The following is a 27,554-nucleotide window of genomic DNA, read 5'->3' as shown; positions in this document are numbered from 1 at the left end:
AAACTCTAGCGGTTAGTAAAGACCGAACTCTAACTCATGGTTACTGAAATATTTATATTAAAGTTACCCTAAAGGACAGAAACCTTTGTTGGCCTTTTACAGTTTTGTCTGTAAAACTAAAACCTTGAGAAGCAGATACACTATTCAACTGAGGCCCAAAGAAAGCTTGTTAACCTCTGCTTGGTCCTGACTTATGAGGCTCTAAATTTATAATAATACCCTCGGTCTCTGTCCCTTTACTAAGTCTGGCAAAATCTCCACAACAAACAGTGATAGATGGTTGATAATTATTAAAATATACAAACGTATTTTGTAAAAATTTTAGATTCGTTTAAGCCTGTCATCTATGACAGCTTCCAAGCCCTATGAAAAAGGATAGCATAGAGATTGCTGCTTAATATACCAGTTTCCCGGGGTACAACTTATATCCTGGATTCATTTCTGAAAGTTTCATTAACCTAAGTAGCTACTAAGTTATTAGGATCCTTACTTTCTTCTGATTATCAATATATCGTTTTTATGATTTAAAATTCATTTTGTAAAATTCATTTTTAGTCTAAAATCGTTTCGTTTAAGATCAGCACGTTCTTCTATATATCTCCAAGATGCGTCTCCAATACGTCTGCCAAGATAGACCTCCAAAAGAAGATATATCTATTTTGGAAGATACAAATCACCACCACAATCCACTGGGAGATACCCAGTGCAATCCACTGGGAGATACCCACTGTAATCTACTAGGAGATCTCCACTGCAATCTACTGGGAGATCCCTACTCCAACATACTGGGAGATCTCCACTCCAATCTGCTGCAAGATCCGTACTCCAATTTACTGCGAGATCCGTACTCCAAATTTACTGCGAGATCCGTACTCCAATTTACTATGAGATTCGTACTCCAATTTACTAAGAGGTCCGTACTCCAATTTACTGCGAGATCCGTACTCCAATATACTGCGAGATCCCCACTCCAGTCTACTCCGAGGTCCCCACTACAATCTACTGCGAGATCCCCACTCCAATCTACTGCGAGATCCCCATTCCAATTTAATTCGAGATCCCCACTCCAATCTACCGCGAGATCTCCACTCTAATCTACTACGAGATCCCCATTCCAATTTAATTCGAGATTCCCACTCTAATGTACTGCGAGATCCCCACTCCAATCTACTGGGAGATACCCACTGCAATCCACTGGGAGATACCCAAAACAATCTTGGTGGTTGTGGCCGAAAATTACTATCGTTTTGACTAGGGCTTCTTAAAAAACGGTACCGCTCACAAATATCATTCCCACCGGGTATACTAGGAGGTAAACTTATAAATAGGACTTCCAAACCTTTTGTAGCTTCAACTGAAATGTTTCCAACATCACATCCCCGTACAAAGGGGCATATTTCAATAAGTATTCTATGTTCTTCCATTGGCACATCACCCTCTTCGCAGTTTTCAAGCACACCTGCACAAAAAGCACACTGAACCTGGTCACTGTGGCCAACAAAGAAAAGCCCAGCTTTTGCAAGTTCTATGGTATTGACGAAATCCTTTGACCACCTTCCATTAAACGTTCTTAGTCTAACATCCTCTCGTTTAAGAGCAGTACGTTCTTCCTGAAAAGAAACCTCGTTCTAATTCTTTGGCCTTACAGATAGAATTTTATTACTTGGGCACTAAAAAAACTGGTTTTGTTACATAAAAAGTCACAAAGTCCCGTAACAATGGGGCACATATTGCTTTTTATGGTAAATCTTCGGGACATTGTTTTTCACTTAATAAAAACACTGTATGTGGCATAATAAGCACAAGCGAGGCCAAAGTCCACGTGCATGTGATACAAACATTTTAATTTGTCAGGACCCAACATAGATTTATAATTTAAAATAAATACCAGATCTCGTATCGAACAGCTTACTAAATATGAGCCCCTCAGAAACAATTTTTGGTGGCAAAAACAACTGGGTACATAGACATAGCAGGGGCTGTAGTGATAGTCTTGTTTGAAAAACGCATTGGCGAGAGTAGTGATTTTTACAGACTAAAGGAAATACACAAACTTTAACAAAAATATTTTAGAAGAATGAATAACCTTCATTCACAGAAGGGGGTAGTCAGCATGTTTTTTTTGTTTGTTTTTTTGATAAATCACTTTTATATTGCTAAACATTGACCTTGTTTTCATGTATATTTACTACTACTACTAACAACTCACCGCAGCACCAAGCCGCCTGAGGCCAACACAGCTACGCAGGCTCCTCTTCCATCCCAATCTATTCAAAGCCTCCCTTTTTACACCAGCCCACGAAGTTTCCATTTCCTTTAAATACTTTATTTATGACGTCCTCCCACCCCAGACAAGGACGACTTGCTTTCCGATTAGCCCTAGAAAGTTGGCCGAAAAGAACAATCTTCGGCAATCTGTCATCCTTCATCCGCACAACGTGCCCTAGCCACCTCAACCTTTCTTTCATTATAGCCCTAGAGAGCGGTATTGAACCAAATTTTTCGTATAGCCTATTGTTTGAGAACAACCAGAACAACCTTTAAGCAATTTCATTTATGCATTTCTTTTATGATTATGTATCTAGGGTATATAATTAAATTTAAAAAAAAGGTTTTTCAACTGATAGTGTAAACCTCTGTTTAGTTCTCTGTTTGTATGCCCTTGTATATTGACAGCTGTAACGGTTTACGTACATTCGAAGATAGTCAGTAAACGTCGGTATATGGTCCTTATTAAATAACGTGAGAATACACACAGAGAAAATAAGGTAGCACAAGAACAACTAACTACGACGAAGACAAAAGATGGACTGACTCTAGAAGTGTACCAAGAGTATAAATTTCCTGGAACGGAAGTTCCTGCTATTGGTTGTTCGTCCATGCCTGGGAACGAGCCCTTTCCCACGACTAGCCTTAGTCCCGAGAGCCCCCTGGCAAAGATGGACTGACTTTAGAAGTGTACCAAGAGTATAACTTTCCTGGAACAGAAGTTCCAGCTATTGGTTGTTCGACTATGACTGGGAACGAGCCCTTTCCCACGACTAGCCTTAGTCCTGAGAGCCCCCCCCTGGACCACTCTCGTTGACACATAAATGGCGAAATCTTAAGAAATGAGACACCCGGAAAAGCCTTCTCGATCTTATGTTACAAATACTTTACAATAGTAAGAAGCAACATCAAAATTTAAAACAAACAGAAATCATCACTTACATGAGGGGGGTTGCTCCTGCCTCAATACCTCTTTCTTTGAAAACGCTAATGCTGAATTTTGCCTTTTTAGAATGTTTGATAAGGGTTATTATTCTAATTAAACGACCCTTGTGTTTTATGAGTAGTTTTAAGGAGCTGGGACAAAAAGGCAAACTTCAGCGTAAACAGCGAGGTATTGAAGAGGGCAACCCCCTCCCCTCATATACGTAATAATTTCTGTTCGTTTCAAGTTTTGATGTTCCTCCTTACTTTCAGCTAAAAAAAAATAGTTTTTTTATTTGATTATTACGAAATAATAGCGGGAAATCTGGCTCCCCCTCCATGAAAAGTTCTTCCCATGTAAAATAGACCCCCCCCCCTCCACCAAAAAAAATTATTGCGGTCAATTTCGGACGAAAAATTTTTGTAGCGCAGTTTCATATGAAAGAATTTCTGTTTGTTTTTAAATCATGCAGAAAATTCCCTTCTCTGTGGAAAAGTTTTCCCGCAAATACCCCATACCTAGTATAAAGTTGATCCCGCAGTAAATTCCCCCGAAAGAATTTCTCCCGTGGAAACCCCCTCCCCCTACGGAAAGATACTCTAGACAATTCCAACCCGGTGAAAATTCCCCTTAAAATCTCTACATCTAAAATAATATCAGCAAGAAACATCTTATAAAAATACCATACCTGTGGAAGTGCAAATTAAGCTTGTCACCAAGTCTTTTCTTGAAACATGAAATAACAATTCGCAAATCTCAATGAAATCAAACTTCAAAATTAACGCGTTTACATATTTTGAATATTTGTAACACCCAAAGTTGATCTTTCCTGTAACTTGATACGTCTCTGTGACATGTGTTTGCCGACAGAAGTCAAATCTCCTCTCCTGTAACTTGATATGATCTCTCTTTGTTTTGGGTTCTTGGGCGCTGGGCAACTGGTTCTGTTAAATAAAAAAGTCACAAAGTCTTTTAACAATGGGGCACCTATTGCATTTTATGGTAAATTCTTAGGACTTTGTTTTCACTTAATAAAAACACTGTGTATGGCATAATAAGCCCAAGAGGGGCCAAGCAGGACCAAAGCCCACACGTATGCAATACCAGAATTTTAATTTGTCAGGACCCAACACTGAATAACACATCTCAAATATTTGTAACATGCAAATTCTACCTTTGTGAAATGCGTTTGCCGACAGAAGTCAAATCTCCCCTCCTGTAAGTTGATAATGATCTCTCTTTGTCATATTCACCTTGCCAACACATTTCGCTTGCTGACATAAATTGAATATATCTTTGTGACTAGTAGAATTCTTTCGTATATGCCTGCACCAGCTGTGATTTGCAACCTTAAGGTATGATACATTTTTAAATCGCAATTAAAGAAGAAATGGACTATAAATTTGCTGTGCTAAAGTTATATTTAGTTTTATGAATTGAGGCTTGGATATGCTAGTATTTATTTTTGAAGTTGGGAGCTGTGTTTTCTGGGCGCTAAAGTATTAATGAATTTGGGTTGTTTGGGCGCTGGGCTTTAAAGTATCATTGGTTGCTAACTAGTTAGTTAATTTACAGGAAGAAAAGATTAAACCGGTTGGATAAAAGATCTTTTTCTTCAAGTTACTATTTTCTTGTGAGTATTGGTGATTGTTTGGATTTTATTAAAAAAATTTTGACTATTTATTAAATAAAAATTGACATTTGTGATTTTAGCTGAATGTTTCAGCTACCTGACCAGGTTTTACCTGGTCCCACCCAAAATTTCCACCCTCCTTACACTCAACCTATTATTGGTATCCTCCCCAATGAACAAAGAGTAAGAATTTTTAATCCAGCTGATATTCAAAGGAGCTCAACTCAAACAAGTGTAACTACAAGTCATATCCCTAGCTCTGTCCCTCATAGTTATGTTTTACCTCCCAATTATCCTAACTACACCATCCCAACAACAAACAGATATTCTGTGCTCAATGAAGAGTGCTATCCAGCTTTACCCTCTCATGACAGTGATGAAGAGTTCAGAACAGCTGGAAATCCATTGGAAATAGAAGGAATTGCTGTGCATGAAAATGGATTAGCATTACCAAGACTAGGGCAGAATCCCAACATTGGCACGAAAAGGAGAGACTTGTCCCCAGACAGTGAAGCAGGTTCAGCTGCAAAGTGTAAGCAAAGGAAATCTGCAACACCTCAAGCAAATTACATCAACAAAGATACACAGAGCATCATCCCAGAACAAGAACATTATAAAGTGTTATTAGAAATTATCATAGAGGAAAGTGGAAAAAACTTCCCTCCTGATTATGAAATTGCAAAATCAATCCAAAAAATATTGAATAATTCCAAATTTGAGCTTGAAGTTAAGAAAGAAAGAAGGAAGATGCTTTTATATCTACAAGGTGAAGATGAGGCTGTAAAGATTTTATCTATCAGGACACTCTGCAACATCACCATAAAGACAAAAAGAATTCAACCTATAGTAAGAGGAATAATTAAAGGTATCCCTCTTAACTTATCCATAGAGGAAATCAAGGAGAGCCTACATACCCCAATAACTGTGAAAGATGCTATAAGACAGAAAAGATACAATAAGGACTCTAAAAAACTTGAAGATAGCCTTGCAGTATTAATTATTTTTGAGGGTAGGACCCTACCACCAAATATCTGGTGCTTTGGAAGAAAGAACGAGGTATACCAATACTATCAAAGAGTCCTCCAGTGTCACAAGTGCCAGAAATATGGACACACTCAAAAAGAATGTAGAGCTAAAGAGTCAATATGTTTGAGGTGCTCAGAGAAACACCCATCAAACCAGTGCCCACTTAAAACAATAGACTCTGAAATCAGACCAAAAGTATACATGTGTGCCAATTGTGGTGGAAGTAACTCATCAACATCCAATTGGTGCCCAGTAAGGCAGCAAAACCAAGGAATCCTCCAAGTAGCTGAAAAATATCAAATTGGGTTCCGTATGGCACAGGTAGCTTACAAAAGCTATTCTGATGCAATAAACAAGAGGAGGCTACATCACTATCAGATCAATCAGACCTCACAAAGCCAGATCACAGGCAGACTTGTAAAATCTTCAAAAACAGAAGCAGCTGAAAAGTTAGTAATTGGCCTATTATGCAGCCCAGATCTTATGAGTTTATCAAGCCTAAGCCTACCAGTTCGTATTGAAAAGCTCTGTAAGCTGGTAGAAGAATTAAATTTAATTCAATCTAATTTAATTCAATTCAATTTAATTCAATTCAAAATCAATTTAATTCAATTTAAATCAACAAAAGATTTCAAGTGTTTGTCTGCTTAGTAATGCTTCATTAGATATGCATCATGGTCCCTAAAATAATGTCATATTATTCTTGACCACTGCCAGAAAAATACTATTGATATAATCTGTATCCAGGAAACTTGGCTACAACCACATATAAGAATGTGGATGACAATTTTGATGACAAAATTTAATACACAAATTTGTTGACTTGTAGTGCAGTTTTTACAAGACATAGGAGCAGATAAAAAGATATAGTCCAGCTAGTTACTAAAATTTGGTTGCATCTTGAATATAAGTGCAGTGTAAAATTATAGTGACAATTCACCCCTTACTTCCCTTTTCAACTTTCTAAAGTGATATTTTGAGAAACCATTGAATGAGGACCTAAGTGACATTTACTGTCAAGAAAGGTCCGAAATCTTGCTGCTGCTGCTGCTGCAGTTAGCTAATTTATATTGTATATAGGCTATAACTCTAATATTAGCTGACTAGTTGGCTAATTAAGGCTTCAGTGTATATATAGGTGAGATCTAATAGCCAACCAGTTGGCTAATTTAAAGATTGTGTATATACCCTTATATTCATAGCCTATTAGCCACCTAGTTGGCTAGACATTTTTTGGTCAATATATACCAAATCATATTATTGAGTTAGGACTAAAGCAAATACACCATTTGATGCCTTTTTGGTAAAATTCTACTTTAGCTACTTCTGGCTATCTTGGAAAGGAATATGGTTAGGAAAATGAAATTTTCAGGGATAGATCTACAGGCTAAAGTATGTCCCGGGAGGTATTTTGAAGTACCTACCTCCACTCCTCCCTCTAGAGGCTCCTGACCTTTGATGACCTTTAAAATCTGTGTGTTATAAAACTGAAACCTTGTAATATAGATCTTCTGCTTAAAATGAAGTCCAACAAAATTGTTTTCAGCTTCACAACTTTGCTCAATCCTGATTTACAGAGTTTTAAAGATATACAAATACATTTCCTAAATTTTGAAAATTAACATTGATATGGCTTAAAATACTACTCAAATAACAGGAATTGCATTTTTCAGAACTAAAGCCAGAGAAAAAGAATCTTATAACAGAAAATTAAGGTAAATTTTGTTTTGTCAAAATTTCAATAGGTATAGACCTGTCATGTAGGCAAATTTCAGGATCCTCTAGAGGGAGAAGGAGAGGAGATAAGTACTTCAAAATACCTTCCCAGGACATATTTTAGCCTGAAGACCCATCCCTGAAAGTTTCATTTTCCTAACCTCACCCCTTTCCAAGATAGGTAAAAGTAACTAAAGTAGAATTTTACCACCTTTTTTATGCTGATTACGAATATAATAAGCATTTCTTTCGGAAATGAATTTCAGCCTTCGCCCCCCCCCTATATCTGCCAATTCAGGGTTAGGTTAGGTTAGGTAACGTATAGCCTATATAGGGGGGGGGGGGCTGAAATTCATTTCCGATAGAAATGCTTATTATATTCGTAATCAGCATAAAAAAAGGCATCAAATAGTGTATTCACTTTATTTGAAATTCAATAATATGATTTGGTATATATTGACCATCTAACCTAACCCTGACGGGGCATATATAGGGGGGGGGGCTGAAATTCATTTTAGATATAAATTCTTATTAAATTTGTAATCAGCATAAAAAAAAGGCATCAAATGGTGTATTCACTTTAGTCCTAACTCAATAATATGATTTGGTATATATTGACCCATTTTTTTTCTATATATAATGTTTGGCTAAGGTTTTTTTCTTTATATATAGACTACTATTTTCAATTAGCCATCTGGTTGTATCCCTTTTGATACAGCATGATGGAATGTGGGTAAATTTTTACCAAATCAGATTATTGAGTTAGGAATAAAGTGAATACACTGTTTGATGCCTTTTTTATGCTGATTATGAATATAATAATCATTTTTATCAGAAATGAATTTCAGCCCCCCCCCACCCCCCATATTTGCAAATATATATCCTGAATTGACATATATAGGGGTGGGGGCTAAAATTCATTCCCAATAGAAATGATTGTTATATTCATAATCTGCATAAAAATAGGCATTGAATGGTATATTCACATTATTTGAAACTCAATAATAAAATTTGGTAAAAATTTACTGCAATGTGAGGGTAGTCACTATAGTCCTGCCCTCTTGGTGGAATTTTCACCAATAATTTGTTAGGCTAGCATAAATTAAAAATGTGGTCTCTATTTTGACAAGCAATAGAAAAGAAAAATTATATTTAATATTTGGTAAGTATTTACCAAATCATATTATTGACTTACAAATAAAGTAAATATACCATTTGATGCCTTTTTCATGCTGATTATGAATATAATAATCATTTCTATCAGAAACAAATTTTAGGCCCCCCTCCTTCCTATATATGTTAATTCAGGATATATATTTGCACATTTGGGGGTGGGGGGGGGGGTAACCCCAACCCCTCATATTTGCAAATATATATCCTGAATTGACATATATAGGGGAGGGGCTGAAATTCATTTCCAATAGAAATGATTGTCATATTCATAATCAGCATAAAAAAAAGGCATTGAACTGTATATTCACTTTATTTGAAACTCAATAACTAAATTTGGTTAAAATTTACTGCAATGTGAGGGTAGTCACAATAGTCCTGCCCTCTTGGTGGAATTTTCACAATAACTTGTTAGGCTAGCATAAATTAAAAATGTGGTTTCTGTTTTGACAAGCAATTGAAAAGAAAAATTATATTTAATATTTGGTAAATATTTACCAAATCATATTATTGACTTACAAATAAAGTAAATATATCATTTGATGCCTTTTTTATGCTGATTATAAACATAATAATCATTTCTATCAGAAATGAATTTTAGGCCCCCCCCCCTATATATGTCAATTCAGGATTAATATTAGCACATTTGGGGGTGGGGTTAGGTTAGGTTAGGGGGGTGGGCTAAAAATCATTTCGGAGAAAAATGATTATTATGTTTCTAGTCAGCATAAAAAAGGCATCAAATGGTATATTCACTTTAGTTCTTACTCAATAATATGATTTGGTAAATATTTACTTAATATTTTTTATTTATATAATAAATATCAAGCAATTAAAAATACATTTTCAGAACCAGAAGAAAACCTGTTTCCTGTTACTATATGAATAAAACTGAAACACTAAAAGGATAAAGCCTATACATCAAAACATTGGCAGATCCAGGATTTTTTAGGGGGAGATGCAAAAAAGGTTGATCCAGTAAACTTGCATTAGAAGCAAGTTTAATTTACACAAATTTGTGTTAATTAAGTAAATTACACTACTTTAGACTATGTTAGGTAAGTCAATAAACTAATAATTTCAAGGGTTTGATTTTAAATAATTTTAATAATAACCATATTGATCCAAAGCATAGATTTTTAGCTATTCATTGATATTGCCTCTACAATTCTTCCAAATTCCTCTTTGGTAACAGGGTGTGAGGGTTCTAGTTTTACATAATTTTGCTCAATTGGATGCTGGTTTTCTACCCTAGCATAGGATAAACTTTTGCTAAGCTACCATTTTTTTATAATCCTGTTGTTCTTATGTCCAAGCCACAAAAATAATAATATCAGTATACAGTTGATGCTGTTGAGAAGAAAACACTAAAATTATGAAAAATACTTATGAGCATTACAAGGATAAAAAATCCTTAGGGTGCTCCAAGCTGTACTTATGGGTATTAAGTTGAAACAAAAGAGTGATTTATGACAAAATACATAGGAAATAGGCTATATAATTTGGACTGTATACTTGCACATTAGGAGGGTTGAGGGTAAAGTGCTTTTAAGAATGACATAAGTAATTATTTTAGGATAAAGTTGTTTTCAGAATTTAATAGTGTTTATTTCTCAACAGCCCCAACTGCACACTGATACTGTCACACCTGTTGATTAAAAAGTCAAACTATGTTTTTGGGCTTTGGTAACTAGTGGCTGGGTAGTCCTGAAGGAAACATGGTAAACAAATAAAATTAGTAGCCTGGCCTATCATAAGGTTCCTCATTTTAGGCTTTTCTAATATCATAGCTACTATTCTGACAATTTACCTCACCCGGAACCATTCCTTGGGGGGGGGGGAATCATAGCTTTTGCCCCAGGTTCCTTGGATTAGAGTGACTGGGGAAGAGTCCACTTTCATCCCATTTTTCACTTTGATTTGGCTTTTTTGCTTCTATTGGATTCTGCGAAGCTTGTGATCTGTTAGGTAATATATTAGAAGATGGTGTTATGTTATAAAGAATATAGGTAAAGATAAATCTCATTTTTCTACCCAAAGCACCGGCAACAAAATTTTGAATGTAATGGACAGGCAAAGTAAAATATAACTGGCAAAAATGCAAGCAGTAGTCATAGAAAAGAATTATCATTTATGACCTTGGTGGTCAACTACAACTGACAGACATCCTAGAAACAGCAAGACTGGGCCACCCCCTCTCAGACTCAGATAACATGCAAGGCCAAAGGCGCCTACTTGTGAAACTGTGCAAGGACTGTGAAGAAACCCAAAGAAAGCAATCAAAAATCTTGAAGGGTGCATTAGATCTGCAAAGACCACTGACAACCATGTCTGACAATACATCTATGTGAATCCTGATCTCACGCCAATGCAAAGAGCTGAACAAGCTGCTAGACACCATGCAAAGAGATCACAGTCCTCCAAAAACCAACCAGATGCCAGCTCTTTAGCTGCAACAAATAAAATAAAAACCTTCAAACCATCAGATCAGAGAATCATTTACACTTTGTTTTTGTTTTTTATTTTGCATTGGGTTCTTCTTAAACTAATCACATGAGGATTATGAATTAATCATAAAAGAAGTTTTAGCTCCTTTTGGGCCTTGTTTTTAATGAAACCTTGCCTGTCAGCTATTTTTGTGGTATGTTCTACTTGGTGCAGAGAATTACCCCTTTAACTTTCAAACTAATTGGGGAAAACCAATTGGTTTGAAAACATCCTTCTCCCCACCCCCTCAAAAAAAGTATTTGTATACATTAATAGGGGAAATGATCTAAAGAGTTTCAATCTAATCTCGTCCCTGAATCTAGTTGTGTGTGCTACTTAGAAGTAAATTAAACTAATCATAAATGAGTATGGTAGAGATTGTCCCCAGGAGTTTTTTGTTTGGTTTGCCCTTTCTCAATTGATGAAAATAATATAGTTTTATTATTCCAATTTTCCTATTTTTTGAATAGACATATTAAAAAGGTGTGATTCATCTTCCTTCATCCTTCAAGACATACTTCCCCCCACCTCCTTTCTCCAAAAATGGTCAAAAGCCCTAACTGAAGTCTAGACCAGGTTTTATGTCATAACTATATCATTATTATTATAAGCTCTGCTAAGCAATTAAAATAAATTTCTTGCTATATTTATATTTTTGCAAGATTAATAAATGAATATTTATTTTTACTGGTAATGAAGAAGATTTATATGGCTGATTTCCAGTTTCCATTTAACACATTTAAATGACCAGATTCGATTTCCGATGTCTTTGGTTCTCTGAAGTACCATAATTGGAATAATAATATACAATGCACCTTAGTTCTGAAGGCAGAAGGCAAATCCTGCCAGCAGAAAACAACCAAGCAATAAATATTTAATGCTCTAAAGCCACAAGGGCCATTGCTACAAAAAACAGCTTACACACATTCAACATTAATTTCAGCACTACCCCCCTCCCCCTTACAAAAAGCTCTCTATGTGTTATTTCTTTTTTTATATATTTTGAAATCTTTCTTATTGTCCCATAATCCTTAGATCCCATTATTGAAGCCAACCACTCACGTATCCCCACATTACCAAAAAATAATTCTGTCCTTAAGTAATCAAAACAGCTGCCAATGCACAATCTCTGGAAGAGGACCTTGACAAGATCAATAGTTGGATGTCCAACTGGCTGATGGAAATCAATATCAGCAAAAGCCACAAGCTTACAACAGGGAAACCTACTATCCATTATGAATATAGACTAGGAGACTTACTAATCACATCATGCCAAGAGGAGCACGACTTGGGAGTTGTCATTGACAGCAACCTCGACTTCTAGACCCACTACAACAGCATTATTGGGAACAAATCGTGTTGCAGGAGTTTTAAGGCGCAACCCCACTTTTGGAAATGATAAGACCCTTTGCCTTCTCTACAAAGCTTTAGTACAGCCAATCCTTGAATATGGTCATTGCACTACAAGTCCCTTTTACAACAAAGACGTCAAAGCTCTCAAAAAAGTTCAAAGACGAATAACAAAGTTCCATCCATCTTTGAGAAACTTACCTTACAAAGATAGGCTCTGCAAGCTCAAACTTTCTTCACTAGCTTATCAACTGCACCAAGGAGATGTCATTGAGGTATACAAGCTTTGCTACCACACCCACAAAAACATCCAGCCTACTGATGTTCTCAGCTTCAGCCACACAAACCTTTGTGGTCACAAGCTTCAAGAGGAGAGGTTCCAAAAAGACATCAGCCATTGGGCATTCAAGAGCCAAGTAACACAACACTGAAACAAGCTTTCCTTTGAAGTCATCAATTTCAACTCATTAAATTCGTTCAAGCAGGAACTGGACAAATACTACAGTGAAAGTGCCTACAATTTTTTTCAATTTAAAAGATTTTTGTAGTGGCCTTGTGGCCTATTTGTTTTGCATTATATTATTATTATATTATTATTATTATCATGAGAAAGCAGGAGGTAATCAATGAAAACAGGGAGAGAACTTTATTATTAGTAGCATTTGCACTTGATTTGTGTGGGTGAAGTGCCTACAATTTTTTTTGATTTAAAAGATTTTTGCAGAGGCCTGTTGCCTATATGTTTTGCATTATATTATTATTACTATTATTATTATCATGAGAAAGCAGGAGGTAATCAATGAAAACAGGCAGAGAACTTTATTATTAGTAGCATTTACACTTGATTTGTGTGGGTTAAATTGGTGAACTTGATACTGTTTTTAACTTTGACTACTATTTGATGCCACATAACTGTTTGAAGCTTTCATCTTTTCTGGTTTTTAAAAACTGTGTTCTGGGCTTTATAGCCTACTCTTGACTCTGATTTGTCAGAAAAGTGGAACAATGTTCAATCTAGGAAATTATACACACCATACATAGTTAGCTCTATAATCAAACATTATGTTTATTTATATACCAGTGTGACTATTATGTGGTTTAGCCATTACCTATATGCCTAACCAGAACTGTTCTAAAGCTTAGTGGTGCCCAGGGCAAAATTAATTACACCCCCCCCTCACAACTCATATATGCAAAAAAGCTGAATCAAAGTGAAAGGATTGGTGCTTGATATTCATTATAGTACAATCAAGAGACATTGCCTAAGACAACATTTCTTCTGATCAATAAGGGGACAAAAGCCAAGTTCAAAAATTGGAGAGTACAAGACACTGCTTGATACCTTCTTTTGAACGTCATCAAAGAGTGAAGATAACCCCATAAAAGGAACCTCAGTGAACCTCATCAAAGAACCGAGATAACCTCATCAAAGAGTCATGATAATATCATCAGATTGAAGTCAGTAACCACCATGAAAGAGTCAAGCTAGTTTTGACTTGATTTTTATGGGATCATGATAATAAAAGCCAATCAAGAGCAATAATGCTTCACAAGAAGGAAGATGTCAAGATATACTATATGATGATTCATGCATGTTTGTAATGTTAAGAAATACTGCCCCCCCCCCCCTGAAAGTCAACCCAAATTAATTTTGTCAATTTAATTAATCAATGGTGTAAAGAAACAATAGCTGCTCCAACTTAGTGTGCATTGGTTCTTGGTAACCCCTAAGAAAAGCTAAAATTCTGCTGGTATAATTCACCATATACATGTTTTCACAAGAGAAATGGTCATCTATAAAGTAAAGTTATTTTAGGCCTATTTTTGCAAACATAAAAAGAATGTGTGTATATTCAATTGATTTACCACAGTATGGGAAAGGGTATTCAAACATGGACCCCTTCCCTATTGGGAACATGCTTGAATATGGCCATCCATCTATCAGCTCCTTAATTCTTTGAATGTTAATATTTAAGTGTACCAAATAAATTAACTTGGATCTAAAATATAAGCTTTTCAAGAATTTTTCAGCTTAAATGTGTTGAATAAATATGTACCTGAGGCCAAGAGGTTGGCAAACACTCTCTCCATGTTTTATGGGGATTTCTTCTGTCTAACCCGTCCTGTTTAGTAGCATGGCTTAGGTGTTTCTTATTATTCTTTTTATTTTCTAGGTTTGTGTCTTCTATTTGTAGAGCAGTTTTGTTAAATTCTTAACAATGGCCAAAAAACAACGAGTTTTTGTTGTAGGTGTTGGCATGACAAAGGTGAGTATTATTATGTTTTTTTAGTTTAATAACTCATGACTCCCAACACAAGACAGAGGCATAACAGGGATCAAGGAAGAGGAAATTTGATTTTGTAGCTTTGCAGTTCAAGTATTGTTCATTTCAAAGTAAGGACCTTTTAAGCTTCCTCAGTAAAAATGGGAGTTTGTCTTTTTAATGGTTAAACTAAAAAATAGTTATGCTTACATATTATGAAAAAGAAAATCACATTCATCTTCATCCTTCGAAATGAGACTCTTAATACTTGGCTACTTTGGGGACAGTTTCATTGGAATGTATGGTTACAACAACCAGAGGAGGCAACCACTTTTTCAAATAGGCATTTGGAATATACACACAAGGATAGCAAATGAGTTTACAAGAACAAATAATTCAGTAGAGGGGCGAGCACTGTGCTCTAATGTCCAATGTATGTGGTTTATGCCCAACCATTTAAAGTTGATCAATGTTAAAAAAAAAGTGCGAGCATTAACTAATGCAAAAATCTTCAATTGGAAGCAGGTAGTAAATCCTGAGCTCAAAGAACAATGTAACCTAGGTCCAAACAAGCAAATTAATACCTTGGTAACTCACTATTGTGATGAAAATATGGTGGACTTCCTAAAGGTCCATTCTCAATAAGATTTTACTAGTGCTAATTTGAGCCATTACTATTTTTCACCGAATTTTTTGATTGGCTGAAAAATTACATGAAAAATTCTGATTGGCTCAAACTGCGCTAGCAGAATCTTGGTATTGGTAAAATCTCATTGTGAACAGCCTTAAAGGGATTTTTTAGCAGTGTTTTTGTGTCTGTCTTAAGCTGAATGTTTCCAGAAAAAAAGTATAAACTTAAAGTAAAGAAAATTGTATCCTCTAATGTTTCTTTTACTTGTTGCATGAAATCTAAGACCTTTTTGTTTCATAATTGAGATATTTGGAATATTGAAAGTTACATCTAAATTTAGGATTGGTGATGATTTTTCCTTCTTTCAGAAAGAGCCATAGTATTCTAGTAGCTTTGTGAAGAAAGTCTTTCAATTACTGTATATTTATTTGGCTTTAATTTTTTCAAAGCTTGAAAAAATTTAGTCAATAGTAGTCCAGATCATGGTGGGAAGTCTCTCATGGGATTGCCTGTGATGACATAGGAAAGCACACTTGCAGCTTAGAAGCTATAATTTTGGAATATATTTTTTATATAATTTGCTGTTAAATCTTGGGCAAAACCACATATAGGGCTGGTATCATATTAGGTAGCCACTCCAAAATATGCAATGGGTGCCTAATATGATACTCTACTGAATATTGCACCTTAATAGGGATCCCATTTGAGAAAGGATCAAGGTGCACTTGTTTCTATACATTTGTACTATAAATATAAACATTTTTTGCATGCAAACAATGATCCGCATAGCACAGGTTGGCTCTCTGCCTTTGGCTGTGTGCTATGTATGGTGGGTGGTGGGTCATCTGATGCCTGGCTTGTTCTTCCTTCAGATTTATCCAGGTACTAATTTGGAGCTGGGTTGACCCTGGCTGAGTTTTCAGAGTGATGCTGCTGCCCCTGGTTTCAAGCCAGACATTCAGCAACACCAGGACTCCCTGCCCTTAAGGACACATGATTTTAAGTCCAGCCCGCCAACCGCTCATATTGTACAATGGCATAAGTTATATGGCTATGGGCAAATTTACACTTTGAGGGATAGTTTTAACAGATTCTTTAAGATATTGACCATTCTGTAAAATTCATAGAGGCAATTCTGTTTAGAAATAGCCAAAAAAAAAAAAATAACTTCTTAACACAGGCCAAAAAATTTTCTAAGGGAGGGGGGGGGGTTGTGGGCAAAATTAGGATTGAGGTTGTTACAATTTGAGCATAATGCAGTCATGCCTGAAAAACGATTAATTAACATACCACAACAATTGCATTGGCAAAAGATTACCGTTACGAAATTTTTCCTTTTTACCAAAAACGTCTTTATGATGGTTTTTGAAGAGCTTCTTCAATTGGATGGTGTATGCATGTATAGGGGTGTTTTCACTCAACTTTTTAGGAGCAAGTTTTGCAGGAGCCAACTTTAAGGAAGGAGTCTTCCTTGGGTGTAAATTCTCTTGGGGAGAGTTTTCCCTGTAGGTAATTGTTCTAGAGGAAAGTTCTCTGGGAGGAGTCTTCCTAGAACCTTGTTACTAAGATGAAACCAAAACAAATGGGCATTGAAAAGCAAAATATCAAATGATCTTAGTTTTGGGGCTGGCTTTTTTCTGCTTGTCTTGTGGATTCGTTTTGCTTTTCAGTAAACAACTCCTAAATACAGAAGTATTTGGCAAGTGGTCATGCCTGCACATAGAGCTGGGAGTCTTTTGACTGTCCTTTGCAGAATCACTTTTTTCATAAGGATTTCGAGATAGGGGCTTCAGGACTTTCCCCTAAGTATCCAGATTTTTGTTGTATTTTTCATGTAGATCGCCTGTTCTTTGTATTTTTAAATTCCTCAACACCTTTTAAGCATAGTCCTCTTCTATACCCAAGTCCTGTAGAAGTAAGGAGACGATTGCTACATTTGGGCCATTGTTCCGAGTAGTCCCCGAAGCCGGCCGCGCCGATAAGACGGCGGCAAATGTTTGATTTAGTATTGGCGGTGGCTCGCTGCCAGACGCACCGAAAACTGTTTATAAAAATTCCATGTCATCAAGCATGTTCAACCTCAACTTGATTTTAGTAAGGATTTTTAAATGGTTGGCTATAAACAAACAAGAACAATATGACAAAACAGGAGTTTGTTGGGCCATGCGGAAATTGCTCATGTTCACCGTCAGTCAGACCAAGTAGAATTCTCATTTTTAGTCACTAGACCCAAGGAAACCTATGTTGTGTTTATGTTTAACATCGCATTGTTCCTATAAAATCCCGTGTTTAGTCATTTTCTTCTTCTTAATGATTTGGGCTAATGTGTACATAACTTTCAAAGTTTGAAGTTCAAACATCTCCTGTTCATCAAATACATACGATAAGGAAACGAAAAAAACAAATAACAAGATTAAAAAAACACTGTATACAAGTCAGATTCAATGACTTAAAAACACCAAAAACTTTAAATCAGCAGTCACATGAAGGTTAATTCAGAGATGACACTCTGAACAAGTTTATTGTTGTCATGGAAAAAAGTGAGTTTGTTCACTTTGCTTGGAGCCAGCCTTGATCTTTTTGCAGTCACTATCAGTCCTGTCGTTCTAAAAAGCCGTTTAGCTGGGGCACTTGTGGCTGGTACAGCCAGAACTTGACAAGCGTAAACTGCCACTCGCGGGAACTGATACTAGCATTGGACCTTGGCGTCCCACAGAATGCCACAAATGGGCTTCTTCTTTGTATCTGCTGAAATAAGTTGTTTTTATCAGGGAGAACTAATCTGCACGTTTACCATAAGGCCCTGGGTTCTACACTTCAGGGGGAACTAAACTGTCCCTTTACCCTCTTCTTATCAACACGGAATAACCTTCCAAAATACTTTTTGGAAAGAAGTGGTCGAGTGATGGAGTTTTAAGTCAAAGTTTAAGGCTACTTCAACTTCAGTGTGCTCTGCTCACTGTGCAAAAAATGTAATTCATTTCTATAGATATGTTTCTATACTAGGTCTAGCTCTTTTCCAGATAACATCCTGAATTGCCTAATGCTCTTTTACCTACCTCTTTTCATCAGAAAGAAAAATGAACAGAATTTCAAAGTGAAAGGTAGAATTTTTATTTCAAGTTCTACTCCAAAAGGAGCGCCTTAGCTCCGCCTTCGAGTTCAACTGAGAGATAGACGCGTGCAATCGCCTCGATTGACCAAAGCAAAACCAGTTGACGTTAGCATTCGCTTTGATTCGGACCAAATTAAATAATGAGTGATAGTGAGATAGTGATTGGATTGTTGGACAATTTAGTCGATGAAGATTATGATCGTGAGAGGCGTGGAAGACATTATAAAGCTCATTCGCGTCGCAGAATACTCTCAAGTGAGAGTGATAGCGATCAAACAAATGACTCTTGGAGCCCAAAGTTTCAAACTCGTGCTCGATATGGCTCTCGGAGCCCTGAAATTAGTTCTAGGAACGAAAAATCTTGCTCTCGGAGCCCCACAAAATCCATGACACAAAGCGGAAGGCTTCTCCTTAAAAGCACAAAGGTAAAAGATTAAAAGAAAACACGTCAAATGACGCTCTATTCAAAAAGATTTCTGAAGAACGTTTTGGTACTAAAGAGGGTCCCAAGATCCATTAGAAACTTGCCAAAGTTGCAAATAGAGCTTTCTCTGAGCCTTTGGAAATAGTAAAGCTAAAAGAGTTATTTGAGCGCCACCCTAGGCCTGCGAATACCGATAAAATTGTTCCTCCAAAGGTGAATAGTTAAATTTGGGTTATTCTCTCATCACAGGCTAAACAGAGGGATGCTAAGCCACTCCAAGTGCAGCAGACAATTGCTCACTCAACATTTTGAGTTTTAGAGGCAGAAAATGTGATTCTTAAGCTTGAAAATGAGCATATCAAAGAAAAGCTTGTCAAAAACCTAACAGATACAGTTCACAAGCTTTGCCTTACCAATTATAACCATAGTATAAAACGACGTCACGCGATGAAATTCGAAGTGAGTCCAGATCCCATTGTAGCATCAGCTTTATGTGCTCCTGAAGTCAGAGTCACGGAGTTTCTTTTTGTTAAAGATGTTGCCAAAACAACGTCTAAAGCTAAATCCGTGGTGGATTTGAAAAAATCTTTTGGAAGACCAAAAAACGTCCGAGGGGGGGGCCTACCGTTATCGTCGAAGGCAGAACGAGGCCCCTGTCCAAATTATCGGAGAAGGTAGGGCCAGGACCGTCAAGAGAGGTCCATATTCCAGAAAAGGAATTGCAAATAGCTGGTATATACTATTTAACATACCCCGCCCTTGATTTTTATGAATTTGTTGTTAATTTCAATAGGCAGTCACAACATTTGGCTGATAACTTTAAAGCTGGGAGAATTAGTAAGTACATCTCAAAATGGCAGTCACTAACCAGTGATTTGAATATTCTGAATATTGTAGCCTCAAGCTATAAGATTGAATTTGAGAAAACACCACTAAAGGCTTTCAAAACAAAAAACAAAAGTTTTACGTTTGAAGAAATACAGGCTATAAGAAAAGAAGTTGATATTTTATTGCATAAAGGTGTTATTGTTAAAGTATCCGACTTCAGAATAAAGGAAATACGTTGTATTTATTTACACTTTGAGGGATAGTTTTAACAGATTCTTTAAGATATTGACCATTCTGTAAAATTCATACAGGCAATTCTGTTTAGAAATAGCCAAAAAAAAACTTCTGAATACATGCCAAAAAATTTTCTAAGGGAGGGTGGGGGGATGGGGGCAAAATTAGGATTGAGGTTGTTACAATTTGTTCATAATGCAGTCATGCCTGAAAAACGATAAATTAACATACCACAGCAATTGCATTGGCAAAAGATTACCGTTACGAAATTTTTACTTTTTACCAAAAACGTCTTTATGATGGTTTTCGAAGAGCTTCTTCAATTGGATGGTGTATGTATGTATAGGGGTGTTTTCACTCAACTTTTTAGGAGCAAGTTTTGCAGGAGCCAACTTTAAGGAAGGAGTCTTCCTTGGGTGTAAATTCTCTTGGGGAGAGTTTTCCCTGTAGGTAATTGTTCTAGAGGAAAGTTCTCTGGGAGGAGTCTTCCTAGAACCTTGTTACTAAGATGAAACCAAAACAAATGGGCATTGAAAAGCAAAATATCAAATGATCTTAGTTTTGGGGCTGGCTTTTTTCTGCTTGTCTTGTGGATTCGTTTTGCTTTTCAGTAAACAACTCCTAAATACAGAAGTATTTGGCAAGTGGTCATGCCTGCACATAGAGCTGGGAGTCTTTTGACTGTCCTTTGCAGAATCACTTTTTTCATAAGGATTTCGAGATAGGGGCTTCAGGACTTTCCCCTAAGTATCCAGATCTTTGTTGTATTTTTCATGTAGATCGCCTGTTCTTTGTATTTTTGAATTCCTCAACACCTTTTAAGCATAGTCCTCTTCTATACCCAAGTCCTGTAGAAGTAAGGAGACGATTGCTACATTTGGGCCATTGTTCCGAGTAGTCCCCGAAGCCGGCCGCGCCGACATGACGGCGGCGAATGTTTGATTTAGTATTGGCGGTGGCTCGCTGCCAGACGCACCGAAAACTGTTTATAAAAATTCCATGTCATCAAGCATGTTCAACCTCAACTTGATTTTAGTAAGGATTTTTAAATGGTTGGCTATAAACAAACAAGAACAATATGACAAAACAGGAGTTTGTTGGGCCATGCGGAAATTGCTCATGTTCACCGTCAGTCAGACCAAGTAGAATTCTCATTTTTAGCCACTAGACCCAAGGAAACCTATGTTGTGTTTATGTTTAACATCGCATTGTTCCTATAAAATCCCGTGTTTAGTCATTTTCTTCTTCTTAATGATTTGGGCTAATGTGTACATAACTTTCAAAGTTTGAAGTTCAAACATCTCCTGTTCATCAAATACATACGATAAGGAAACGAAAAAAACAAATAACAAGATTAAAAAAACACTGTATACAAGTCAGATTCCATGACTTAACAACACCAAAAACTTTAAATCAGCAGTCACATGAAGGTTGATTCAGAGATGACACTCTGAACAAGTTTATTGTTGTCATGGAAAAAAGTGAGTTTGTTCACTTTGCTTGGAGCCAGCATTGATCTTTTTGCAGTCACTATCAGTCCTGTTGTTCTAAAAAGCTGTTTAGCTGGGGCACTTGTGGCTGGTACAGCCAGAACTTGACAAGCGTAAACTGCCACTCGCGGGATCTGATACTAGCATTGGACCTTGGCGTCCCACAGAATACCGCAAATGGGCTTCTTCTTTGTATCTGCTGAAATAAGTTGTTTTTATCAGGGAGAACTAATCAGCACGTTTACCACAAGGCCCTGGGTTCTACACTTCAGGGGGAACTAAACTGTCCCTTTACCCTCTTCTTATCAACACGGAATAACCTTCCAAAATACTTTTTTGAAAGAAGTGGTCGAGTGATGGAGTTTTAAGTCAAAGTTTAAGGCTACTTCAACTTCAGGGTGCTCTGCTCATTGTGCAAAAAAAAAAATGTAATTCATTTCTATTGATATACAGTAGATATATTTCTATACTAGCTCTAGCTCTTTTCCCGATAATATCCTAAATTGCCTAATGCTCTTTTACCTACCTCTTTTCATCAGAAAGAAAAATGAATAGAATTTCAAAGTGAAAGGTAGAATTTTTATTTCAAGTTCTACTCCAAAAGGAGCGCCTTAGCTCCGCCTTCGAGTTCAACTGAGAGATAGACGCGTGCAATCGCCTCGATTGACCAAAGCAACACCAGTTGACGTTAGCATTCGCTTTGATTCGGACCAAATTAAATAATGAGTGATAGTGAGATAGTGATTGGATTGTTGGACAATTTAGTCGATGAAAATTATGATCGTGAGAGGCGTGGAAGACATCATAAAGCTCATTCGCGTCACAGAATACTCTCAAGTGAGAGTGATAGCGATCAAACAAATGGCTCTTGGAGCCCAAAGTTTCAAACTCGTGCTCGATATGGCTCTCGGAGCCCTGAAATTAGTTCTAGGAACGAAAAATCTTGCTCTCGGAGCCCCACAAAATCCATGACACAAAGCGGAAGGCTTCTCCGGAAAAGCACAAAGGTAAAAGATTAAAAGAAAACACGTCAAATGACGCTCTATTCAAAAAGATTTCTGAAGAACGTTTTGGTACTAAAGAGGGTCCCAAGATCCATAAGAAACTTGCCAAAGTTGCAAATAGAGCTTTCTCTGAGCCTTTGGAAATAGTAAAGCTAAAAGAGTTATTTGAGCGCCACCCTAGGCCTGCGAATACCGATAAAATTGTTCCTCCAAAGGTGAATAGTTAAATTTGGGTTATTCTCTCATCACAGGCTAAACAGAGGGATGCTAAGGCACTCCAACTGCAGCGGACAATTGCTCACTCAACATTTTGTGTTTTAGAGGCACCAAATGCGATTCTTGAGCTTAAAAATTAGCATGTCAAAGAAAAGGTTGTCAAAAACCTAAAAGATGCAGTTCACATGCTTGGCGTCACCAATTGTGATCTAAGCATAAAAAGACGTCATGCAATGAAATTTGAAGTGAGCCCAGATCCCACTGTAGCATCAGCTTTATGTGCTCCTGAAGTCAGAGTCACGGAGTTTCTTTTTGGTAAAGATGTTGCCAAAACAACGTCTAAAGCTAAATCCGTGGCGGATTTGAAAAAATCTTTTGGAAGACCAAAAAACGTCCGAGGGGGGGGGGGGGCCTACCGTTATCGTCGATGGCAGAACGAGGCCCCCGTCCAAATTATCGCAGAAGGGAGGGCCAGGACCGTCAATAGAGGTCCAAATTCCAGAAAAGGAATCGCAAATAGCTGGTATGTACTATTTAACATACTTCGCCCTTGATTTTTATGAATTTGTTGTTAATTTCAATAGGCAGTCACAACATTTGGCTGATAACTCTAAAGCTGGGAGAATTAGTAAGTACATCTCAAAATGGCAGTCTATAACCAGTGATTTGAATATTCTGAATATTGTAGCCTCAGGCTATAAGATTGAATTTGAGAAAACACCACCAAAAGCTTTGAAAACAAAAAACAAAAGTTTTACGTTTGAAGAAATACAGGCTATAAGAAAAGAAGTTGATATTTTATTGCATATAGGTGTTATTGTTAAAGTATCCGACTTCAGAATAAAGGAAATACGTTGTATTTCTCCTGTTTTTACAGGCCCAAAGAAAGGTGGGTCTATTCGGTTTATTCTTAATCTTAAAAATAAAAATACAAACATTAACTATTACAATTTTAAAATGGAAAGTATTCATTCTGCGGATCTTTTAATGACAAATAATTGTTATATGGCCTCTATTGTCCTAGTCGATTTTTATTATTCATGTCCTGTTGACTTTTATGATCAAATGTGGCTTTGTTTTGAAGTTGACGTTTGTTATGCGTTCGCTTCAATGCCAAACGGCTTATCATCTGCTCCAAGGGTTCTTACGAAACTTATGAAACCTGTTATCTCCTTGATAATTACCACAGTTTATATAATTATCCAGTATGATCATTCCCTATCTCACCCATTATAAAAACCCGGACCGAGGTGCAAGTGCTCCGAAGAACGTAAAAACATAAGCGGCATTAGATCTTTTCACGGGTAGACAAGTCCGACGCGAAACAATCGGAAATAAGTGGATTCCCGCTATTACGAATAATGCACTTTGTAACCATTTCTCATTGATAGACGCAAACACACTGATCCATAAGTGAACAACTAAGTGGGAGGAGCTTTTTTTTGCACCGAGAACGAAGACCAGAAATGATCTGCGATAAACTTACTGGATAATTCTATAAACTGTGTTAATTACTGTCAGAGCTGGGGTTTGTGGTTCACCTGGGAAAGTTAGTTCTGATTCCAAGCCGACAAATATAATTTCTGGGTTTTTGTTAGATTCGCGATCAATGCGTATTTTCCTGCTGGAAAGAAAAATTAAAAAAGTTATAGATTTGGCGTTCTTGTTTCAACATTTCAAGCAGTAGAATTAGGGCCTTTATATTACCGGAAAGCGAAATCGTTGAAAACTCAAGCATTAAAGTACGCGAAAGGTAATTTTGCGGCAAGGATAATTTTAACATCCGATGTAAATTCGGAACTACAGTGATGGTTTGATATTATAAATCGTGCTTCCAAAGTAATTAAGCCTAGATCAATTGACAAATATTTTTGTAGTGATACATCGAAACTAGGTTGGGTACTCGTGGATGAATATTCCATGAAAACGGACACGGGTGAATGGTCCTCAGAAGAGAAGAAATTTGACATCGATGTCTTAGAAACGAAGGCTGTTTATCTGGGATTAAAATGTTTTGCCCAGGATATTAAAGGCACGCATGTTCGGCTGCGTTCTCACAATATAACCACAGTAGCTTATATAAATAAAATGGGAGGATCAAAATCTAAATTTTATAATTATTTCCCAAATAAGGTCTGGCAGGTAGTATTGCAGGGCAAAGGGTGGATATCTGCAGAACATGTGCCTGGGGTTGCTAATATCGCGGATAAAGCATCACGAAAATTTGATAATGAAAAGGAATGGAAATTGGATTCTGAAATATTTATTATTTTGAACTTTTTGGTATGTCAATCGATAGATATTGATTTGTTATGACTAGATTAGATTTTCAGATTAAACCATTTGTTTCTTGGAAACCAGATCCAGAATGTTTTTTCGTAAATGCATTTGTAATGAATTGGAAGCCTGGTTTCTTTTATGTATTCCCCCCATCCAGTTTACTTCTGAGGACCCTTCAGAAGGTGGAAACAGATCAGGCCACTGGTATTTTGATCTTTCCAAATTGGACCACACAAGTATGGCATCCCTTATTATTAAAGCTTTTAATAGGAAGTCCAATATTTCTACCAAATGATATTTTTACTTTGTCTCTCCCACAGAAGCCAACCTTGCACCATCCATTGTCCTAGACGTTACGCCTAGCGACTTGTGTCGTTTCCGGCAAGGGCTTCACCACCAAGGATATTCTCCTTCCACAGTCGATACTATCATGGATGGATGGTGCGATTCGACTAAGCGCCAGTAGAAAGTTTATGTTGAAAAACAGATCAACTTTTGTGGAAGAAACACAATCCAGGCCTTGGAGGCAACACTACCGGAGACTTTTACGGAACTTTTTCACTCAGGTGTTGGATACAGTGCTATTAATACTGCGAGGAGTGCTTTATTGGCAATTTTACCCAGCCTTCAGTTAGGCAGTAATCACATCACCAAGAAGTTTATGAGAGGTGTCTTTAATAGAAGACCTATTCTATCCAAGATTTCAAGTATTTGGGATGTAAAATGTGTATTCGATCTCTTTAGACTGCCAGCTTGGGATATCGAAAATCTTCAATTAAAGACGCTAACACAAAAATTAGCAGGTTTATTGATTTTATCAGCTTGTGAAAGAGTTCAGTTTTCGGCCAGTTTATCACTTAGTAATATGATACATAATGACGATGGAAGTTTTGATTTTCAAATCAATGTGTTGTTAAAAACATCGAAACCGGGCAACCACACATCAGTAGTTAAATTTCGGCCTTTTCAAGAGTCATCCCTGTGTCCGGTGACGCACCTAGCTAGGTATATTAGAATAACATCATATCCGAATAGAAACGACGCACTTTTTCTTACATATCGTAAGCCTCACACTGCTGCGTCCAAGTCATCTATTTCTAGATGGATAAAAGAAGTTTCATTTCTTGCAGGTATAGATATCAGTGTTTATGGTGCTCATGGCGCATGGTCTGCCTCAACGTCCCACCTTAAAGCAAGAGGAGTTGATGTAGATCAAATCGTAAAATATGTAGGCTGGCCAAATGCCAAAACTCTTGCAAGGTTCTATAACAAACCAATTGAAAGCGGTCAGCAGCTATCTGTATTTTGAATTTACTCACTGTATTTTGCTATTTTTGAAATATCTTACTATAAATGAAATTGTGTACAACAGCCTCTTTTTATGAATAGGTATATTATTGATCATTAGTATTGGTATAGCTCATACTGAACTCTAAAATCTCAGTTGAACTCGAAGCCGGAGCTAAGGCGCTCCTTTTAGAGTAGAAGTGATAAATTAAACAAAAACTTACCAAGTTTGAAGTTTGATTGTAATTCTACTCCAAAGAAGGAGCGCAAGCGTAGCTGAGAGTCCAACTGTCCTCCCAGTTTCCTTTCCCGTTGAACTCTCAGCGTTTCATCTTGAGCTTAACCACTGGATATTATAATGACTTTAAAATACTGGTGTTGCTTTGGTCAATCGAGGCGATTGCACGCGTCTGTCCCTCAGTTGAACTCTCAGCTACGCTGGCGCTCCTTCTTTAGAGTAGAATTACAATCAAACTTCAAACTTGGTAAGTTTTCGTTTAATCTATCAAAAAAATTACCTCTTCTTATTCCTTCGAACCAATAAATGGCGAGCCCAAGATGACAGTATTTATCTTTAAGAAACAGATTAGCCGGGATGACGTCATTTATTACTATTTATAATTAATGAATTTTCCTTATTCAGGATTCTACTTTAAATATTATTTAAAGTAGAATATTAAAAATATTATTTTTTTATTTCACTCTTGGGAAGGATTTTATTTAAACAAATAATTGCTAGAAATAATTCATTTTGCTGAAGGTCATTTTGAATCTAAACTTTGTTTCTTCCTAAGTTTGAGAAACCGGGAAGAAGAGCTGACATTGATTATCCTGATATGGTGAATGAAGCAGTAACAAAGGCTTTGCAAGATTGTCAGTTACCATACCAGGCAGTTCAGCAGGCATGTGTTGGATATGTTTATGGTATGACCAATTTCTTTATTCTATAAATTATTTTTGAAAAAATAATTATTGTGTTTGAACTCCCGCCATGACATTTTGGAAAGTATCTAAATATATGAAAGCTCACATTTGTAGTTTGACACTGTAATATCCCAATTAATTTCTGGAACAACCGAAGTTCTGAAAAATCCAATCAAAAATTGTGTTATAGGAGATGGGGGGGGGGGTTATTGGCAATGATGTTGAGCTAAAATCACATGTAGTTATTGAAGGCAGGGTAACAATTGGCAAAGGTACAAAAAT

At 36.7% G+C, this 27,554-nt stretch overlaps 1 protein-coding gene across 1 annotated transcript in view; it reads left to right on the top strand.

Annotated features, from left to right (window-relative positions):
- Nucleotides 1–4,764: 4,764 nt before the first annotated feature.
- The window catches only part of LOC148954117 (sterol carrier protein 2-like), a 112,458-nt gene continuing 89,668 nt past the window's right edge, over nucleotides 4,765–27,554 (top strand). The window contains exons 1-3 of the mRNA XM_089085927.1: nucleotides 4,765–4,826; nucleotides 14,750–14,842; nucleotides 27,143–27,272. Coding sequence (XP_088942053.1) covers nucleotides 14,795–14,842; nucleotides 27,143–27,272 — 178 coding nt within the window. The 5' untranslated portion in view covers nucleotides 4,765–4,826; nucleotides 14,750–14,794. The remainder of the gene's footprint in view (nucleotides 4,827–14,749; nucleotides 14,843–27,142; nucleotides 27,273–27,554) is intronic.

The sequence above is a fragment of the Artemia sp. Qi Xiang Cuo genome, chromosome 3, assembly GCF_049724085.1.
Source record: "Artemia sp. Qi Xiang Cuo chromosome 3, ASM4972408v1, whole genome shotgun sequence".
NCBI classification, from domain to species: domain Eukaryota; kingdom Metazoa; phylum Arthropoda; class Branchiopoda; order Anostraca; family Artemiidae; genus Artemia; species Artemia sp. Qi Xiang Cuo.
Note: the sequence above shows the minus strand (reverse complement) of the source record. Positions and strands in the feature narration are given on the sequence as shown.